Source organism: Aptenodytes patagonicus, chromosome 2 (genome assembly GCF_965638725.1).
Source record: "Aptenodytes patagonicus chromosome 2, bAptPat1.pri.cur, whole genome shotgun sequence".
In the NCBI taxonomy this organism is placed as follows: domain Eukaryota; kingdom Metazoa; phylum Chordata; class Aves; order Sphenisciformes; family Spheniscidae; genus Aptenodytes; species Aptenodytes patagonicus.
In genome coordinates, this window is record NC_134950.1 from 168,115,714 (window position 1) to 168,137,773 (window position 22,060).

The 22,060-nt window shown below is 40.7% G+C and overlaps 1 protein-coding gene across 11 annotated transcripts in view; it reads left to right on the plus strand.

Annotated features, from left to right (window-relative positions):
- The window catches only part of ADCYAP1R1 (ADCYAP receptor type I), a 150,394-nt gene that overhangs the window by 34,202 nt on the left and 94,132 nt on the right, over positions 1–22,060 (plus strand). For all 11 annotated transcript variants that reach the window (XM_076332030.1, XM_076332024.1, XM_076332029.1 and 8 more), the window contains one exon: positions 1,435–1,602. In XM_076332030.1, coding sequence (XP_076188145.1) covers positions 1,552–1,602 — 51 coding nt within the window. In that variant the 5' untranslated portion in view covers positions 1,435–1,551. The remainder of the gene's footprint in view (positions 1–1,434; positions 1,603–22,060) is intronic.

Below are 22,060 nucleotides of genomic sequence, written 5' to 3' on the forward strand. Positions count from 1 at the left end.
GTCACGGGTCCTGCCAGGAGCCTGCGCCAGCACGGGCTTCCCATGGGGTCACAGCCTCTTTTGGGTGCATCCACCTGCTCTGGCGTGGGGTCCTCCATGTGTTGCAGGGGGACAGCCTGCCTCACCATGGTCTTCACGATGGGCTGCAGGGGAATCTCTGCTCTGGCGACTGGAGCACCTCCTCCCCCTCCTTCTTCCCTGACCTTGGTGTCTGCAGAGTTGCTTCTCTCACATCTTCTCACTCCTCTCTTCTGGCTGCTGTTGTGCAGCAGTTTTTTCCCCTTCTCAAATACGTTATCACAGAGGTGCTACCACTGTTGCTGATGAGCTCAGCTTTGGCCAGTGGCGGGTCCATCTTGGAGCTGGCTGGCATTGGCTCTATCGGACATAGGGGAAGCTTCTAGCATCTTCTCACAGAAGCCTCCCCTGTAGCCCTCCCACTACCAAAATCTTGCCACGCAAATCCAATACAAGGGGATCCATCTCAGGTGAGGGACAACTGGGGAAAGAAAACTAATGAATATGAAAGTATATCTCCATGCTAAAAACCTGACTGTAGGTAGGGCATCAAATGAGACCTCTGTGTCACCAAGGTATCAAGATCTGAGGCAGGATTGTGTTTTAAAAGGTTATGAGGATTGGATTCAGCCAGAGACTGAGACAGAGGGGTTCTCTTGAATGAAAAACTCTTTGAGGAATCATCATGATTTGGAGTGAGTGGGAATTTTTAAACACTGGGTTATGGCAGGATGTGCTAAGACAGCGCTAATGTCAGGTATGCAATTCAGTTGATGTCCTGACCACCTGTCTAGCTCCTTGGCAGAGACCAAGCAATGGAAGTCACAGATATGAATGACACTGTCATCCATATAAGTCAATCCTGTCTTATGTCATGGATGAATCTTTAGCCTGACTGTACAATTCATTCCTTTGTACCTCTATTGCTGAGTTCTCAAAAAGCTATCAGATTATTAACAACTCCGGTCATGGATTTTGTTAGCTGTACAAGTGATCTCTGGGAGTAAATCATCATGTCATACAGTCTCCTAAAAAGCCCCCGGACAGCTATGCTTTTGAGCCACTACTGAAATTCATGAAGGTCAAATCATGACTTCAGAAAGGAAGCAGACAGGTCCTTTTTCTGGTTCAAAATAATCCATCTTACCTTTTCCTTTGTGTACAATTTAGGTCTTTGAAGCTACAGAACCTGTTTCAGTATTTTCTATGATACAAGTTACTGATCATATAGATATGTCCTTTGGCTTTAAATTAAGTATCCAAGACCATCTATAATAGCTGCAATCCAGACCAGTATAGTTGATGTCTAATATGTACAACTCACAGTTCAAGTGTTGGATTCTCTGTTTTCTGTCCATTTCTTTTTCATTCTCTTCATGTTTTCCATATTTATAATAATTTACTCTTTCATTGCAGAGATCTGAGCCTTGACGTGAAGACCTTAACCAAAAGATCTGCAGAGAGCGTGTGCTTCAGCCCTAATAATAGTGTTAACAAGCAAAACTTGACTAAAGTCCAAAATTGAGAGAGAAGATGGCCGTCAATTGGAAGATCTGCTTCTTCACTCTCATAGTACTTCCCATGGTAAGGAAAGATGTTTTTATTTACATTATATTGGTGTAAATACTTGTTCTCAAGGCCAGCACTTGCTAAGAGTGAAGGATCTGTTGGTGACACTGATTCTGGCTTTTTCTGTGTGGCCCCATAGGTTTTGTTAAGACTTTTCCAACCTCCTTTGTGGATGCAATAGAACTGTGATCACTGCTTATCCTGTAGAAGGGCAAGTCAATTCCTTGAGGGGATTTGTTCACTGTTTGTATCCGAGATTAAAAATAAAATAAAATAAAGTAATAATTAAAAAAATAGCGGGGCTCCTGTTTCAATTCGATTGGTTTAAGATTATTTTTCCCAGGCAGAGGGGATAAAATTAGAGATTCCCATCAGCTCTGTGAAACCTAAGACTCGAGATATTTCAGCCAGTGCTTTTGGATGCCTCCATTTTCAGAGGGCCAATTTTGAGAAACCATACAAGTGGGCCTCTAAAGACACAGGCACTCAAACTCTTTTATCACTTTTCTGAAGATCTTCAACTCTTTATGAAGATTACAGGGATTTATTTTCACCATAAGTCTTTACTTACTAAGTAACATGCTATCCCGTGAATCACTCAGTCTTAACACATCTGGGGACTGTAACTCTATTCCTGCCCATTGTCCCTCTACGCATTGTGGCTGTATCTAGCTTCACATAACAGCCATAAGACCACTGAATAAAGCATGCTTTTTCGCTTTGCAACTGTGAGGAAGAGTATACAACCCCTGTAATAAACTCCTCTTGCATTTTAACTCAGTTCTTTGCTAAACCATTGATCATAACTGTGCTTTTCATCACTTCTCAAGAAGCATTGCACAGAGGGATACTGTGACAAATAGCACTAGTATTTAAATCCTCTATCTCATTCTCATTAATAGCCTTCTATAACTTCCATGCAAATGCTTTACGATTGCTTAATATACAGATATTCTCATGTTACTGCACTTTAATAGCCAGGTATTTTAAAGCATTCTTGAGTTATATTTTGTTTTTATTTTTAAATAAGAACTATTTAATATGGGAGTGATGACTTGACCAGAGTATCTTTTAGCAGTTTTTACAGAGTTTCTTGATCATGTGTATCAATTTTGTGACCTGTCTTCTACAATGTATAGTGGTCAGCATACAGGACTCGTCTTTATTTTGGCACAAAAAGATACACATTCTTTCCTCTTAGGTCTTATTTAGAGACCACTTTAACTGCATGTCTGACATGTAGCATTACTCAGCTAAGTTCTGTAGAATAGGATTGGAACTGGTAGTATATGTCTGTTCATCCAAATAATATAGTCCCTTACCATACAAATATCTGGTCTTTGAATTTCTTTCTAGTGCATGACTCCTCTGACTATCGCTTAGCTTTCCTGGTCAGGTAGAAAGTATTACTTATTAACAAAGTGAGTATGGTTAATTTTTGTACTGTATCTCTGAAATAGTTACACTACACTTCCTCTAAGCTAATGGGGAGGGGAAAAAAACCCCACATTTAACCTGTTTCAGATGCTTATGTTAGTATGAGATTCCTATCTTCCTGACTATAAAAGGAGGTCAGCTCAAATTCAGATGCTGGGGTTTTGGAGATACATTAGATTGCATGAACACACCTTGTTGCTTCTGGTTTGAGACCCAGAAATGGCAGTTGTCATGTCTCAGTCTCTTAGGAGCTCCCATCTTACAGCTAAGCCTAGGACAGCCTCAATGTTTCCTCACCTGTAAGTGCTGGTGAGATGCATCCTACACTGGGTGAAACTGGAAAGCAGATTGGTAGAGCTGCTGAATTCCTGGGTATGCAAGCATATTTTTCAGACTGGAACAAAATTAATTAAATGGTCATATGAATGGAAAGGCAAAAGAAATTTTTTTAAATGACCAGTGATCTTCAATGTTTCAAGATTTTTGGTGTTCAGCTTGAGACAGCCAAAAGGTATCTTCTTATTTAGAGGTGAACAATTTTTAATTAAGGGAAATAAATGTGACTGAACATATCTCTTGAGCTTTCAGATGGATGACCTTCCTGGCAAATGTAGAAGGACAGCAAGTTTCCAATTCCTACCATTTCAGGACATAACTGTGATCGCTGAGCTGGATAATTAGTGATCAGCTCCAGCTTTTGGAAAGAACAGCTCTCTAATGAAATCCTATGAAGCAAACCAGAGCTAATAAGATCAAATATGCTTTTATATATGCTGTTTCTGCAATGTTTATGAGTGCAAGGTTTTATTATAGTCTCTTGCAGGAACCCAGGTACTAAAGTTAATGATTTTACACACATGAACTTGTCTATTTGCACGCACACTTCTTTGGTCAGTGAAGAGACTTATGCCTATGACAGAGATTGTACCATAATTTGTGTATAGTATTCATTCCTTATTACATCCCTAAGTTTCTTTTCACAGACCGAAGTTCAGGAGTGATATAATGTTATTTATGGTTCTTCCCTTGCTGGGACTCTTTTGTAATGCTTGTGGTAACACATTTTCTCTCCATTGGGACACACAGTTTCTCTTCAAACCACCTCTAACGTGCTGTGCTGACGTCCTCAAATTGGTACTTTTCTGTCATGCAGATTTTCAGATTTTCTACCAAGGGAGTGGATGCGACTTTTTAAAAAAATAGAGTAAATTCGAATGTCATCCTAGTCTTCAAGAAATTCCTGAAAAAAATCTTTTACATTGCTTTCTTCTAAACATATCTGGTGCCGTTCAAGAAATCTCCAATTACTCTCAAGGAGAGCTCCTGTTCTCAGCAGTTGGGATTGATCCCCATTGTGTGGCCCGTGTCTCTGTCCCTCGCAGTCAGCGTGGCTGTATTAGCTCCTGAATCTGTACACCTGCTTGGATGTGCAGGTTTTGGCTTCAACAATAGACAGACCCATTTTGTCCACAGAAAACCAAAACGCCCGGACTAACGTCCGCATTCATAAACAGGTTGAGAAAAGGCAAAAAGAGAACAAAGCGTATTAATGGAAAATTCTAGGTGGCCTCAAGTATAGACTCACACCAGACAACAAGAAAATAATATGCTAATAAATAATTAGAAATGGGCATGCTAAGCCAATTCTAATTGTCAGAGACTAGCGTGGTTAGATTTTTCATGTGTTTATTCTGTATTTCCCTATCACAAAGGTATTCCACCTTCTTATTAATCATTTGGGACTGAAGGCAGGATCTAGAAGCATGGTACCTGCTAGGCCTTTTAGAGGAATTCTTGAGCTTTATTTTTTTTTCCCAATTTTAAATGCTTTCCTAGCTTTAAATATCTATGTTGCTATTGTAGCTATTTTTAACCCGTATTTTATTAGCTAGCACGCTTCTTTTCAGTCACTCTCATTCTTTTCTTTGCTTTGTCTGAACATCTCTCTTCATTTGCACATCAGTTTTCTTCATCCTACCTATTTTTTGGTTCTGAATTCACTTTCACTGCCATTTTGATTGATTTCTCGTTCCATTCATCTATGATAGCAGTGGGCTTGGTTTTTTATTGGAAATGTTAACAGAAGTCATCATAAAATTATTGAGGAGATAGGATCCTAAACCATCATTCCTTTGTCTGGTTCCAAATATACTTGAGAAACAATGAAATTCATGACTCACAAAGTTGGCTTAGCATATGAACTGAATTTTAAATGCAACTGCAATGCAGGTGTTCTAACTGTCTGTAATAATTCAGTCGGATGTATTTCTTCAGCTAGTACTTGGAATTTCTTGTGGATGCATTTTTAATATCGCTATGCTTAAATGTTTCAAATGATAAGACATTCTTTGTAGTGTTTCATTAGCTGGCAAACATATGTTCACTGACTTCCTTCAAAAAAAAGAAAAAGAGAATTAAGAAGAAGAACGGTGTAAGTGTTGCCTCTTGAAGTGCGATCGCTGTGTGAGGGTCAGATGGGCAAATACAGATTTGGATGCACAGACAGCATCTCACAGATCAGAGAGTGAAACCTCGATCTGATTATGTTTAAGGAATTCCTTAAGAGGTGGAGAGCGAGACTAGATCTGTTTGCTCAGACCCTGTTTACTGAAGGGAGTAATATTTCTCAATCTTTCAAGGGCGTGTATAGTCTACAGAGCAGAGAGCCGTCTGTATCCTCCATTATTCGTCTGTAGCTGTCACTTCCAGTGCCAGGCTACGTTCAAATAGGATCATCTACATTTCAATCTCTGTCATTTTTTAAAGATGAGAGACAGTGTACTCAGACACACCATTCTACTATTTTCTCTCCAACCCTTTTACGTTTGTTAGAGCATCCATTTTTTGCTGCAGCCCAAATGCGAGGTTCCTCAGGCACAAACATAGATGGTTGTGTTGGTCCCTGCTCTTTAAGCAACCTATTTTTTCCATGCAGGACTTAATGAGACAGCTTTTAATGAGTTTATCTGCCTTATGATTTGTAACATCTCATAACCCCGTTAGAGAAGTCAAGTTCCCTGTGAGATTGCAACCATCTCTAACACAACACACAGTTACATGGGACTTCCCTGTTACTTATGTAATGCAAATACAAATATGGACAAATATAGCCAGGGAACTGCTGGGAATGTTCTCCAGAGGAGAAAAAACTCAGCTAGCCAAGGCATTACTGCTGCTATAGCTTTTCCTTTTTAATATAAGGAGATGGTGCTGGGGGCAATCAGCAGAATATAACAACCTCTTAAAATCCTATGCCTTGTTTAAAAAAGAAAAAAAAAAAAAAGTCTTAGGATGTGTAAAATCGGGAAAGGTAGTTTCAAAGAGAAGGTTCAGAATTTCTGGTAAGGTGTATCACAAAAAGCATCTGAGAAAATCAATGCTGCTAAACAATGACAGTGCCCTTGATGCCAACCAACTTCAAGCACATTTCAGAGGCACAAAAATTAAGATCCTAGGTTCCAGACGGTCCTTAGCCTGTCAGGTAGGTGTTGGGGATAGGTGCTTACAAAGGGTGACACTGATAGATATGTCAGGGTGATATCTCCACCTGAGATATCTATAAGTCCCTGGGTTTTCCTGAGAAAGCCTAGCATATTGACACTCCTGTCTAAGATGCCTGAAGCTGGTGGGAGACCTTGATGTTGTGTTGGTGCTCTGTCTTGTACACTGGCACTTGTAGTCTCACCCTGGGCACATCAGGTGTCAGTTATGGTTATTGAAGAAGCTGAAGAAAGACACACTTGGTTAAAATAGTTTTAAGCTTATTAAGCTTATTTGCACAAAACATGAATGACAACCAAAAAAAGAAAGTCTAGAAATAGGCATATTCTACCCACACATGGTTCACAACGCTACGCACAAACACAGGTATCTACACGTAACTGTCCTTTTTAGGCAGGCAAGATATCTACGTCTTAGAAATGCATGGCAGCAGGTTACAAAGCAGAAAATCGTTGCCCTACATTAATGTGTTCACTTTTTTGCCCTCTGGCAGTAGTAATAATTTCTGTGACAGGCAAATAATATGATGACAACACTGATTTAAGGACATTAATATGATTCTTTTCCCTGCTGGTTTTGTATTCATGAGCTTGGAGGAGCAGTCAAATAACAAACTGGGAAATAAAAGAAGATCTCTTAGAAAAGGAGCCTGTAAAAAAAAAAAAAAAAAAGAAGTCAGAATCAGTGATCTTTTATGTTGCTCAGCTATTAATATCCAGCACCTGGAGGGATATTATTCAAGTCTCTAGCAAGTGTGCTGCTGGCCTGCTCTCGCTTGGGTTTGCTGAGTCAGCAACCTAAGAAGATTTACTGTGGAGTCAGCTTAAAGAGATAGCTGCGGTGCAGAACCAAAGCTATGTTAAAAGGAAGGGGAAAATAGAAGCAAAAGAGAAGGAATAGAGGAAAAGAATATGAAAAAACCCCACATTTGCATCACCACACTGTTTTGCAGGATTTGGTCTTTTATATGCCCTCCTGCCCGTCTCACCATGGCTTGTAATAAATAGTTTGTTCCTTATCTGTGAAATAAACTCCGCTGCTTCTCACAGTGAATGTATGTCCTACGGCAAGAATTGGGGCCTTCCTGAGGATCAAGTAGCTGTGCTGTAAGCCTGCCTGGAGGAACATACAGGATCAGTGCTTGCCCCGGGGTTACACACCACAAGGTCCTCCAGATGAACTGTCCAGAGGTTGCCTATGCAATAGCCATAGGGTTAGGAAGTAGATGCAAGGCAGAGTGTACAGGGCTTAAGGCTGCTTCCAGGGCTTCTTTTTCAAAGCAATAGAGACATGGCTATTTAATCAAAATCTATGAGGCCCATTAAAAAACACTACCAACCATAAAGCCTAATTTTGTTATCATTGCAATCCCCAAGGGCACAGAACCCAGCTCAACAAAACCCTCTCTGTTTCTCTGGGCAAGGGGCGAATAGCTCACTCCAGGCTTGCTTGTGCTCATGTTCCTGAAAAGAAAATTGGGTTTCTCTCAATTTTTTTTTTTCCCCCATGTGAAAATCACTTGGAAGTGAGGATTTTGGAGATATGGGTCCCCTTCTATACTAAAATATGGTGATCTCTGTGATATATTTATTCCATGCCATACAAAGCTAGTTGTGCCCAAAATGGAGAACATCACCTTCCTAATGAATGGGACCTGCCTCTGTACTTCCCTGTGCATGTTAGAGCTGAGTTGCGTACCTAACTGATGTCAGGAAATGTACTTAGACCAATATTTAGCCACCTAAATGCTGGATGTCTAGATTAAGATATTTACCTATATTAATATATACTAATAGTGTTTCTGTAGTCAGTGGCAAGCGACAGAGACCTCTAGATATTGGTATAACCCATCCTAACCCTCCCTAGTGCTCTCCTTACTGCAGGGTCATTAAAAATTAGCTTAAACTAGGCTTTGGTTTCTTTAGTTTTTAGAAACCTCATCTTTATTGAGCAGCATGTTACATTTTGTGAATGTCATGTGGATGATGAATAGATGACAGTTAAGTCACTGTTGCCCAATTGATTGTCTTGCATTATCCACACCTTGGGACTCATCTTCATAGGGTGGTTTGTAAGGTTGTCACAAATGCTGTTTACTACCTTTCCTGGAATATGTTTTTAAAGTCGAGTATTGAATGTGTGTTCTTGTATGGGTGAGGGCAGATGCCAATGGATCATTGTGTCTGTAGTAAAGAAAAATAAAAAATGCATACTATTAAATACTTCAGGATCTTTAAAAAAATAAAGTAGGCACCATTTTAGAGAGAATAGGAAAAATATTTTCCCCACATAATAAAATTTTAACATTTGAAAAATATTTTGTAGTAGAAGTATTCTTTCTAGTAAAGTTTAAAGAATTTAATCTCAATTTCAACCACTTTTTCACCTTTTTTGGTAAAAAAAAAAAATCTAAATAAATATTGTCTTCAAACAAGACACAATATGGAAAGGGAGCACTTTATATCTCTCCTCCCCCTTTTTAAAAAGGAACAAATGACAGCTTTTTTTTTTTTTTCCTTTTTGGCTGTCAATAAAGTTTAGACTATAAACTTAATCAACAAGTTTCCCGAGGAAAAACAGTTTCATTGAACGTCTTTCAGCCAGATTTCATTTGTGGCAGTTGGTGGGTTTAATGGTTTCCCAACCTTTGTACGCGCTCAGTGGCTGCGCTCACTGTTCCAATATACTTTATTTATGTACCCTTATGCTGAAAAATTCTGTGGAGGATTGCAAAGTGATAAAGTTTTTTGCTGTTCCCAGTCTTCCCAATAACACATTTATGCAATGTCCTTTTCTGTCAAACATTGCTCAGTGGGCTGCTTTTGGAGTGTAAACTTCCTATTAATTCTCTAAGAGCTTTAGGTGGAAAAAGAAAACACTTCAGCTTCTGTGTACCCTTTTCAAATGCTTTCGGTACCACAACCTCACTCTGACTCAGCATCTGTGGCCAAAATGTGTTTTTCAGGGGTTATTTAGGCTAAATACAGGCTGTTGATTTGGTTGTTTGAAGAGTCCTGAAACAGTTTGTCAATAATTTGAGCTACTGGTATTTGCAGCTTTGGAAAGGAAAGTACAGAGATTTTTTTTTTTTTTTTTAAATTATTCTTACCTGATAGCCACATCTAAGCATATTACATATTTTGGCATAAAACTGTTTTGGACCTTTATTTTGGCTTTCTTGTTTGCTAAGGGCTTGCCTTTGGTTTTCTTGTTTGCTAAGGGCTTGCCAGATAACTGATAATGCAAAATACATACTGGATAAGATTAGAGATATGCTAAAGCTCAAGGGTATAAATTCATGTTTACTTCCTCACAAATATTGAAATGTTCTTTTTTCTTGCTGCCCTCTGGCTGAGCTGGTTTTAGTTATTATATCTCTGTTAGCCAGTTTTATGATAATTTGCTCTATTACTTAAAAAACATAACAAAATACTTGACATGTTTACATTGCAATAGAAACTCAATTCTCATGCAATTTCAGGCTAAGCTAGTCCATTTTAGTACCTCTTCTAGCAATGTAGATGTGCAAAATCGAAATCTTTTTGGCCATCATGTGTTGTCTATTATGTCTGAACTAATGCAGCAACACCAGGTGAACAAACTGTACGCGAATTTAAAATAACTATTGAATCTCACTGCATATTTTCAGTCTAAAATCTTTGACATCAAATGTGATGAAGTTACTATTCATCCTGTAACTGACTGTAGCTGTAGGCATTCCCTTGCACACTCCATCTGCAGAGCAGCTGTGGGAGAGCCAGGAATTTTGTACAGGCAGGCAATATCAGTGGGAATGGGCTGTCAGATGCTGAAGGGCCTTTGATACCCCGGGGAAAGCAGGCTAAGGTGATCACATCTACGCTTATGTATTTAGTTTTCCATTCCTCCAGGTCATCTATCTCCCCCCAAATCCTGAACGCTATGGGTGGTTTCAACTGAATTTGGCAGAAGGATGACATTCTCAGACAAATTAATTTTCAAACAGTTACATCCAAATGTTTAGGCAAAGACAGATTTTGTTAATTCCCTACAGAAAAATGAACTTCAGCATAAGCTCAAGCCTCGATAGACACCGGAGTATCCAAACAGGAGCTCATCTAGGAGACACTAATCCACGCAATCAATGGCTAAAGTCTTGTGCTACTACTCACAAAACTCATCAGTTTTTTTGTTGTTGTTTTTTTTCTTTTTTTTTTAAATCTAACACTAATCCAGGTGTCTGGCAATTCAGGATCACTGGCAATTAGAGCAGTAACCTAAGGCGTGAGAGCTTGAAGATCAGCTGTTCTTATTGCCCCAGATTAGTGCTCCATTTGAGCAATGCTGCAGCTTCTTGTTCCTCAGTTCTCTCTGTGTCAAATGAGGGCAGCTGCACTGCCCTGTCTCTAAAAGGTGTGGAAAAGAGAAATCCACTTAATGCTAAGCTATGCTCAAGTATTATAGTGATGGTGCCAGAGACAGATGTATGAGTTATGAGAAGTTTTGTTAATCTCAGTGCTGCACTATGGGGAAGCACTTGCTGGTGAGCTGCCTGGAGAGCTGCATGTAAGTCCAGGGTTAAGGAGCTCTGTGAGGCACCTGGCTTTCAGACATGCTGAGATCCATATCTTCAGCTAACCTGAAAAAAATGTTGGGTTCTGTATTTGGTCTATTTTGTAGCTCAAACCATAAACAAAATGAGGAGTCATATCTGAGTGAAACATGGTATTTCCTCAGTTCATTGTACTGAACGGACGATCAAGCATCCCTCTTTTTCTGCCGTTTCTCTCACATTTCTTTGTACATGACCCGGTATCTAACTTATTCTCACCCATAAAATCCATGTACATGTACTGATAATACATGGCATGGCAGCTGGGGGTCACCCCTGGGTGCTCTGGAAAAGCACAGATGGGGATGGCCAGGGCACAGCGCAGCACCTCCTGTTTTTCTAACACTGATGTGAAGTCCTATGTAAATCTTTGTCTGATGAATACCTTCATCTTTGTATTGACTACTTATTCCTTCTCCACTTCACAGGAGTTTATTTATTTGTTCTTTTTATTCAACTGTTTACTAGCTGCATTTTAATCTTTTAGGGATTTTTCGGTGAATTAAAGGAGTAGATGGGAACCAGAAATGATAAAGTTGATTTTGCTTTCCTTTTCAACCTGTAACTTATTGGTTACAACTTTAATTCTGCACATATTTAATTAGAGGGCACAAAGATGGAAATTCAACTTCTTTTCCCTTTTGTGTCTATGGATTTTTCCTATATCTCTGTTAATGAAATCCAAAATAACACCTTGTGGGTGACAATTAATATTCGAGGGGCAGGTCATCTTGTACTGAGGTCAGGTCCCACTACATGGCACAGCTTCCAACTGGAGGCTTTTGGATGTTGAGCAATGTGAAGTAGCAATCATCCAGCTGTGTTCATGGCTTGGGGAAAAATAACAAACACCAAACAGCTGCAGAAGCTGGCAGAAGCCATTGTGAAATAACACCGTCAAAATTGTGGAAGAATGAAATCCTGAGTTTAATGTAACGTAACAAAAAATAAAGGGAAAGTGACAGGGATGTGTATGTCTAGAGGAAATTCTGTTTTCATTACTGACTGCTTGCATTTTGGGGCAGCGGGTTTTATTCAGTTTATTTTTTTCATATGTGAAAATGTGAAATATTTATATCTGTTGTCAAAGGTGTAATGTAGAAATTCTGAACACAATAATCTTGATCAAATAAATGACAGTCAACGTATATTGGAGTCACCCAGACTAACCCATGAAGGACAATATGAAAAAAGTTTCACCAATTTTGCTTTCAAATCTTTGTTTACCTTAAGTGTGACAGCAATTTGCTCTCATAGCAGAGGAATCTCTTCTTTTTCTCTCTCTTCAGTATGTGTTAGACATACGGTATTTACATGTGTTAATATTTTCTTCTGATAACAGGAAAATGAAAGCAGTTTGAAATAGCTGCCCCCATTTCTGACCCTACCTTTCCTCATGGAAAATGAAACCTTCTTCTTTCTATTAACTTCAGTCTGAACCAAATTAAAAGATTACTGCAATTCAATGTTACCATTTAAAGGGCTTCAGAGCTATATCTTTTTTTTGTCTGTCATACTTTAATTCAGAAATAAGTGGAGTTATGAAAACTTAGACCCTTTACCTTAGAGGAAATGCTTTGCATGTCTTTATTCCATTGCACATATATGGCTGTAGGATGGGCAATAAGGGCCTGAAGTCCCTGAGAAGTAAAAATAATATACATGGTGGAACTGAATTTTCTCTCTGCAACTGGAAATACATTAGCAGAAGAGATATTAACTTCTTGGAAGGAAAGGATATGAGTAGGGAGCTGAAAATGAAGCTGTTAAAGTTAATATCTGAGAAATTCTGGCCACTTCAGGTCCTGGGCAGGCATTCATGTGGGGAAATTGAGCAACTGAATTGCTGAGCAACAACCTGAGCAACAGGTCCTGAACCTGAGCAACAACCTTTTCTGAGGTTTTTGGCTTACTAAGAACAACAATCAAGGGAAAGACACAGGCATGAACTCATGGCTACCATGCAAAGCAAGGCATGTTTTCTGAGGTTGTGTTGCATGTATCGCGTGGCTCTCGCCACCCACCACTGTTAACTATAGAGGCAAAATTTGGCTTGTGCTGCCGGGATGCATACTACATCAAGACACATCAAGACATGTGGGAATCTAGGGCAGCTGAAGATTTCAGAACCAGGTATCAGTGAGGCTATGACGTGGTCATTGTCACTGATGAAGTAAGATCCAGCATTTTCAAGCCCAAATACATATTAGCCTTTCTTAGTCAACGTACAAGGACCCTATTAAACATGGCATGCATAAATACCCCAGCAGAACCCTTACCTCTTTCTTCAGGATGCCAATTTATTGATGCTTCCACCCATTTAGCAAATTGAATTTGAGAAGAGAGGCTTGAACGTATCGGCCAGCCTTTACTATCTTTAGTGTAGAGTAGTAACCATGCAAGCTTGGGCTTTAAAGCCCTTTTTTTTTTCTTTCTGTTTTTTTGTGACACTGAAAAATTTTCTCTTGTTTAAATATGCAAAAGATTCTGAGTCCTAAATGCCTGCGCATTGCAGTCAGCTGCAAACAGCACAGCTGAAGCATCTGTTACCCTTGGAGAGAGCCCCTGTGCCACTGAGTTCTGCATTGAGAAAGCCCTTGTACCTGCCAGCCGAGGTGACTGGCTTAACACTTTAGATGTCTGCTACATTTTGTTGGAGCTGAGAACAACAGGAAATGTACCATGAGGATAATAAAATGCATCCCGAATCTGTCCTTATTCAGTAAGATATCCCTTATCTGAGCAAATTTCTGTATAGCAGTAGAGCAGAAAATGCTGGAGCAGAATCTGGGTCATGACAAGACTCTGAAAGTGAGACCTGTGGCTTATCTGTCAGGGTCTGAAATGCATCCAAGTCCTGCTGGTTTATTTGGAATGAAGTCACTCTTTAAGGGGGAGTCTGTTCTTAGAAGACGACCATCCCTATCACTCCATGTTGTCCCTCCTTAAATCAAATCATACCCTGCAGTGATATAAGGGTAAAATAGGAATTCGAGATAGGGTATGCAATCTGGCACTGTGTTTTGTTGCTTTGTTTTGTTTTCTAGTAATTTTGCAATGTTATTTTGTAACACGTCATATTTCTGAACTTTCTGATACCTGCTTGAGGTTCAGCTCATGAAATATAAAGTAGTCATGGGTAAGATTTTCTAAGAACGCCTCGTGAGCACTGCACATGTGATAAATTCATTGCTATATGTATTTTATGCTGCTAACAGAGCAGTTAGCAGAGCAGGGGCTGGGTCCCACCTATCTCCTACCCACATGGTTGTCTCATGGGCAGTCTCTGTGCAGCTTATCTATCCTCACGCCACGTGAAGCAAAGCATTAGGATAAGGAGTCACACAGGGATAGGAATCCCATTTTTTGCAGGATATAGTAACATTCTTACATCATGGTTCATAAGAACTTTGAGTTAGAGTTTATAATGGCAGAGTATCCTTGATACAGCAACTAGTAAATAATAATATTAACACATAAAATGTTAGGAAAGGAAAAAAAAAAAGAGGAAACTTTGGGAAGGAGAAAGAGGGACCTGTATGTCTAACACACCTGCAGCTAGAACTGATCTCAAACACATTGTTCCATGCCAGCCAAAACCTTTTCTACAGTGGTGTTACCCCTCCAAAACACCATCTCTACTTTTGGGGATCTATCCCACAGCAATGTGAAAAAAAAAGAAATAAAAAACCAGGAGTGTTCAGGGTTGGTTTCTAACAGGGAAGATTCACTGCAGTGTAAGAAGGCTATAGCTGGCCCACTGTTAGTACGCAGCATTGCTGAATATTCTGCCCAGTGTGTGATGTGGACTGGAGATTTCATTACGCATTGCTGGTTCCTATCTCTGCTCTCCTTTCATATAGCTGCTGCTCTCAACGCCTCAGAAAATGGATTTAGGTTGGTGGGTCTGGATTTTTTATAGTGCGTAAAAAAAAATCCCACTACATGAGTTCAAGAAGTTCAACTCTTGTGGTTAAAGAAAGGAATTGGGTGTGATTGTATTTCTGTATCTCGCAAGCTCCTGTGAAAATGTCAGCTATTGCTGTCTGCCTATTGTGTTTTTATTGTGGCTAATACATGGGTCCCTGCTGATAGTGAGTCTGGGCATGTGCTTCTTTTTTACGGCATATCTGAAAGCAATATGCTTTTATTGTTCCTTTGAAATATCAGGAATGGGGAATTGAGGTCCAAAATTGTACTCCATCACCTGTTCACTGCATGTTCTTGGAGAAGGCACATTTGAACTGTATTCAAATCACAAGGCATGATCCTGGTTCAGAGCTGCATGTTCTCAGGTTCTGAAAATATAGGTTATAGGGTTAAAGACAAAGGCCAAATCTCCCATTGTAAGTCATTATTTGTCAATATACATTTAGTTGAGAAGTTGACTCTTTTACTTTAACGAGGTAAGTACTATACAACAGGTAATGTGGCTTCTTACATTCGGTGATGTCAAGGGCACCTTTAAACAGGTATCATTTTTAAGCTTACAAATGCCCAAGACAGAAATGTTGCATGTGGCTAAATTACTATGAATCACAAATGTACCAAATACCGTCTGCTGCATCAGTGGAGGGAATTGTGTTGGTGGAACTGATCACCCCTTTGGCAATGATTTGTCTACCCAGAACTTAGCTATTCACTGTCATGATATAACTGCATATCACCAGAGATTATGTTTTCTGAGAATTACATTGAAATGCTGCTATTAAAGAGCTCTTGTCAGATATTTAAATACTGGTGATCATAGAATCATAGGACCATAGAATAGTTCGGGTTGGAAGGGACCTCTAAAGGTCATCTAGTCCAACCCCCCTGCCCTGGGCAGGGACATCTTCAACTAGGTCAGGTTGCTCAGAGCCCCGTCCAACCTGACCTGGAATGTTTCCAGGGATGGGGCAGCCACCACCTCTCTGGGCAACCTGTGCCAGTGCTTCACCACCCTCAGCGTCAAAAATTTCTTCCTTATATCTAGTCTAAATCTACCCCGCTTTAGTTTAAAGCCATTCCCCCTTGTCCTGTCGCAGCAAGCCCTGCTCAAAAGTTTGCCGCCATCTTTTCTCTAAGCCCCCTTGAAGTACTGATAGGCTGAAGTAAGGTCTCACGTGCCCAATGACGGTGCAATTCTTCTGCTGGCCTATAAACTCTGGGGTGCTTAAGGTGGAAAAGCAATGCACAGGTAACAGTTTACAAGAAGTAGGGTGAGAATGGGATTCATTAGTGCAATATCTACAGCTGCACAAGTCACCTTGGGCCCTCATTTTTGTTACTAGCAAGAAACAAACATTGACGCTGCAAGTGTCTCTCCATACCATGTTTTTCACACAGATAACTTAGACCATAAATATTGACCAACACTGTGTGTCCAAACCATTAACTGGCTGCAAGAGGAGTGTCTGCTGATGCTTCTCAGCAGCACGGCATTGATGCAGTCCTAAATACAGAGATAAGGTACCCATCATTAGGCAGGCAATCATAATAGGAACCCTATTTTATTAGATCACCTCATAAAAGTAGCATTAGTCTCATTCTCTGTGGTATAAACCCAGACTGAAGGATTACAGTGGTTAATAACTTTATACAAGCAAATTTTGGAATTTTCTATCATGCGGAAAACTCAGTTGTTTCAATACCTTTTGTCATCCTGCAGGAATACGGTCATATATCTGGACTTCCCCCTGCCTCCCCTCCTCTCCCCTTGAGCAGATTGCATCACCTTTTAAAATTTTGATTCCAAAAATAGTGAAATATTTCACACTGACATCTTTAAGCAGCGGAGAAACTTTCCTTACCTCTGAACTGGATTACTTGAATGACACCTCAGTTCCTCAACTGATCAGTGCAACATTTTATATCGTATTTTGTATTTGTATCAATGTTAAATGGCTGTGAATGTGGCCAACACATGGCAAAGCACAGCTGCATCATGCTCTTCACAGTCGTAAGTTGGGTCATCAGAGGAACAAGGCAGCTCATGCACCGTGGCTCTGCCAGCAATCTCCTTACAGCCACTGCTGTACTTTCTTCCCAGGTAGTGTCCATAGCCCAAGAACAACCAAAACTGGTCATAAATGTATCTTAAGATAACTCTTCTCTCTCTCTTGTAATTTGTTGTTGTTGGTGGTGTTTTTGCTGTGTATGGCCTCACTGATCATCATTAGGAAGTTTTCCTACATTGCCTCTCTTCCTTTCTAATCCCCTCTGCTGAGCTCCATGCTGGCTCGTCTCACTGTGTTGGTGCTCTGAGACACCATTCAGTCTGCTCCCTTCTTTCCTTGATGAACATGTACTTTATTTCCCTCCTTGAGTTTTTACAGTGAAATAGTGGCAAAACCCTCCAGAGACGTGAAGGAGAAAGAAGGGTTTGTTGAGAAAGCTACTCTAGGCACAGTCTTTTGTGCAAAGATTTGATTCCTTGTGGGATTTGAGTGGGTTTTTTTGGTTGTGGTTTGGGTTTTTTTTACCTTCCACTTTGGCACAATATCTAAACCAACGTCTCTTAGCACTGAAAGGAGAAGGAGGGAAATTGAGAATGAGCTTGAGTACTTCCCATTACCACTGTTGTAATGAGCTCTTTGCCTCCGTTCTTCAGTATTCTCCCCAGTCCCAAAGCCCCTTTGGGGAACATTAGAGTGAGAGCTCTTGACACACTTGCTAGAGCCGCATGTGGGGAGGAGTGAAAGGGAGGAATGTGTGTGATAGTTGAGGGCAAATAGCTTTAATTTAATTAGTAGATTAATTAAAGCTTTCTCCCTTGGGTAGGGTATATGTGTGTGTGTAGAAAGTGTTTCTGCAGCCTCCTGTAGCTGTTCATCACGCGTTTCTGTTCCAAGTGTGACTCAGATGGGGGTTTCTATTGAACTTGCTGGGAGCCTGCACAAAACAAATTTCCTGTCTAAGATCTTTTCTCTTCAGCGTTTTGTTTAAATGTAATGAAGTATAAATGGGCAAATTATAACAAGTAATAACAAGAACTTGCCTTGCAAATGAATGTGGCATCCGGCAGCATGACAAATGCAGAGCTCCTAAAAGCTTCTCTGTTCCCCAACGTCCCTGCAGTGAGAGAAGTCTTACATTAGCACAGATTCCCTCAGCCTGTGCTCCGTGAAACTCATCACAAGTTTTTTCAGTGTGATAAACCATTCAGCTACTTGGTAGCCTGGAGTCTGTACACTTTTCATAGGTCCCAAGGAAAGCAGGTTAAGGCCAACAGCGTCCTGGGCTGTATTAAGACCATAGCCAGTTGATCCAGGGAAGTGATTATCCCCCTCTACACAGCACTTGCTGGACCACTTCTAGAATATTACATCCAGTTTTAGGCTCCTCAATATACTAAAGATGTCAATCAACTACAGCAAGTTCAGAGGAGGGCCACCAAGATGGCCTGTGAGGAGACGATGAGGAAAATGAACTTGTTTAGCTGGTGGAAGGAGAGAGGCTTTTGGGACAACCTAGTAACAGCCTTACAGTACCTATGAGGAGATCATCAAGAAAAGCCAGGCTCTTCATCATGGTACATGGCAGAACAATGGACTATGGGCATAAGTTGAAACAAAGGAGTTTCATACTGGATATATAGAGAGGCGTTTTTACCCTGAGGATAGTTGAGTGTTGGAGTAAGTTGCACAGAGAGGTTCTGCAGTTTCCATTCTTGGAGATTTTCAAAACCCAGATAGAAAAAGCCTTGAGAAACCTGGCCTGATCCAATTGTTGACCCTGCTTTGAGTGGGAGGTTGAACTGGAGACTTCTGCAGGTCCCTTCCAACCTGCATTATCCTGTGATTCCATGATTCTATCTGAAAGACATGTCATAGATAGTTGCCATGGTCTTGCATCCACCAGAGGCAAGGATGTCTGGGTGAAGGCAAAGGTGTGTGAGGGACTGAAGCTCTAAACACAAGATCTGTAGACCAGGAAAAGAAGGTTAAGACAGCCTTAGGTTATCTTTTATATCCTATGGGTTGTTCTGACACCTGGTACACCCTTCCAAATCTAGTTTAAACAGGGAACATTCCTGTATTACCACTGCTGCCTGAAGAGTGAAAGAGAGGTGTGCCTTTCCCAAAAAAATCCTCTGGAGGTAATAGGAAAGCGGAACAAGCCTTACTGTCTGTTGCTATTACTCTCAGAAAAGGCAACTCTAAGTATGGGGCAACTCTAAGGACAATGGTCAGGGACCTTCTTAGATATCAGCTGGAAGTAGCATAACCCCTTATTCAGAGTTTAGGTGGGAACTTTTAGGCTTCAGAGTAGACTAGTCTTTTTGCGAAGAGAGGGGACTGATTTAACAGAGAAAATCTGGGAGATGGACAAGCAAAATCATTGTCACCTACAAGCTTACCCCATTGGATCAGCAGTTCATAGAATCGTAGAATCATAGAATAGTTTGGGTTGGAAGGGACCTCTAAAGGTCATCTAGTCCAACCCCCCTCCCATGGGCAGGGACATCTTCAACTAGATCAGGTTGCTCAGAGCCCCGTCCAACCTGACCTGGAATGTTTCCAGGGATGGGGCAGCCACCACCTCTCTGGGCAACCTCTGCCAGTGCTTCACCACCCTCAGCGTCAAAAATTTCTTCCTTCTATCTAGTCTAAATCTCCCCCCCTTTAGTTTAAAGCCATTCCCCCTTGTCCTGTCGCAACAGGCCCTGCTCAAAAGTTAATCACCATCTTTTCTCTAAGCCCCCTTGAAGTACTGATAGGCTGCACTAAGGTTTCCCTGGAGCCTTCTCTTCTCCAGGCTGAACAACCCCAACTCTCTCAGCCTTTCTTCACAGGAGAGGTGTTCCATCCCCCTGACCATTTTTGTGACCCTCCTCTGGACCCGCTCCAACAGGTCCATGTCTTTCTTATGCTGAGGGCTCCAGAGCTGGACGCAGTACTGCAGGGGGGGTCTCACCAGAGCAGAGTGGAGGGGCAGAATCCCCTCCCTCGCCCTGCTGGCCACGCTGCTTTGGATGCAGCCCAGGATACGATTGGCCTTCTGGGCTGCAAGCGCCCATTGCTGGCTCATGTCCAGCTTTTCATCCACCAGTACCCCCAAGTCCTTCTGGGCAGGGCTGCTCTCCATCCCTTCATCCCCCAGCCTGTATTGATGCTGGGGGTTGCCCTGACCCAGGTGCAGGAGTTCCCCAGATCAGATGAACAGTGTGTCCGAGTGGTCAAAAATTAAAAAGTTTCTCTTTCAGTCCCTTCATTGCAGGTGTTCAGCTGAATCTGAACACCGTATCCCAGATTTCTGTAAATATAACTCCTCATTTCTCAGCCAGACATATTGCATTAACAAAGGTAGATCCTACCCTCCAACTTCCCGTTCCCAAAACCCACTTTTGCTCCAAACTAAAAGCTCTCGGAAGGGTGAGAATCTTCCCATGAAGTTTCAGTCAGATTTGTGAGTGGGTAGATGCTGATTCAGACCCTTAAATCCCACTGCTCTGGAATACTTTTGAAAATAAGTGGGAACTGCAACGTTGGCAGGAGACTGTCACCTTTCAGGCCTAGGTTGACCTCTGAGGAATGAAGGAGGAAGGCATCTAGCATGTGTTATTGGGAGTTGTACATCTGGAGTTTTATCGTTGGAGGAGAAAGTCTCAGGAACAATGGGAGAAAGCCATTTTAGGTAATACAATCAGCAATTAGAAAGGATTATTGAACCTTTAGTTTCACCTCAAGCACATTATGTCTAGCAAGATTTTTAAACACTTTTCCAACGAGTGGTTGCATCCTGAGTGTACGAGGCTTTGAGAAACATTTCTTGGTATTGCCTACTATTAGAGATAGGATAAAGGTATACTTTGGTTTAACTCAAGATGTCAGTTCCTGTGGAAATCATCAACTATACTGAGAATGCCTCAGCATGCTCAAAGAGAGATTTTTCAACTGATCTCCAAGATAAAAAGCCAGTTAAGGCAAACTCAAAAATAGGTTTACCCCACGTTGCATAACACATCTTTTGTCCAGAATTACCACTTCAGAAAGTGTCCACTGAGTGAAGGGAACTGTTGATTATGCTGCTGCTAGTTTCTAATCTGCGGTGAGACATGCATCTCTCCAGGAGCCGTCAGTGTTAGAAGGTAACCATATCTTAAATTCATGTAAGCCATTTTGAAAGGGATCAATGCCTTTTTTTGGCAGTGTGCTCTGTTTGTGGTTTGTTTTCTGCACAATTTACTTAAAGCATGGTGTCAAAACTATGCTGCAGGTTGTACAATTGTGCCTTGGCTTGAATAAGTTTCTAATCGCTTTACCCTTTCACTCAGTCTGAAGTGTTTTGAAATTACAGTAGTTTGGGTGCCATTTACACAGGCAGACAAAAACGCAATCAAGTAACAATGTAAGGCCTTCCTGGAGACAACAATTTGTTCAACTGCCAAGCCAGTGTTGTGGGTACCAGTTATGATGTAAATCAGTTCTGAAAAAACCCAGATAATCAGAACTCCTTCCCAAACACCTCTATTTTTAACACAACATTTTGCGAGTCTTGGCTCTGGTTTGACCAGTTGAATCATTGCTTGATAAGAACAGGAATTAAATCTAGTAATGTTGTTTCCATGACAAAGTAAGCTTCTTTCTGCAACGCTTACATAATAATGTATCATTTTTTAAGCTAAATTTTTAAAACTGAAAGTCCTTATAGAATTAGTAAAAAGTGTAATTCAGTATGAAGTGAGTGATCTAATATACCTAGTGGATTAAACTCCTCTCTTGCATTACTTTAAAGACAACACTTAGCAAAAAGGTGAATCAGACTCTGTTTCATCTCTATGTTGATGTAAAACACTGTCCATGAGGGAGTTAATGAAGGGTTTTTTTGATTTTGTTTCTTTGCTTTTTCTTATCTGTATTTCTTTATCCCCCTCCTTATTGTCATGGTGCCTGATATGACATACCCTGAGTGGAGTGGAAATACTCTCATTCACTTTTCAAAAACAGAATCAGGACTTTA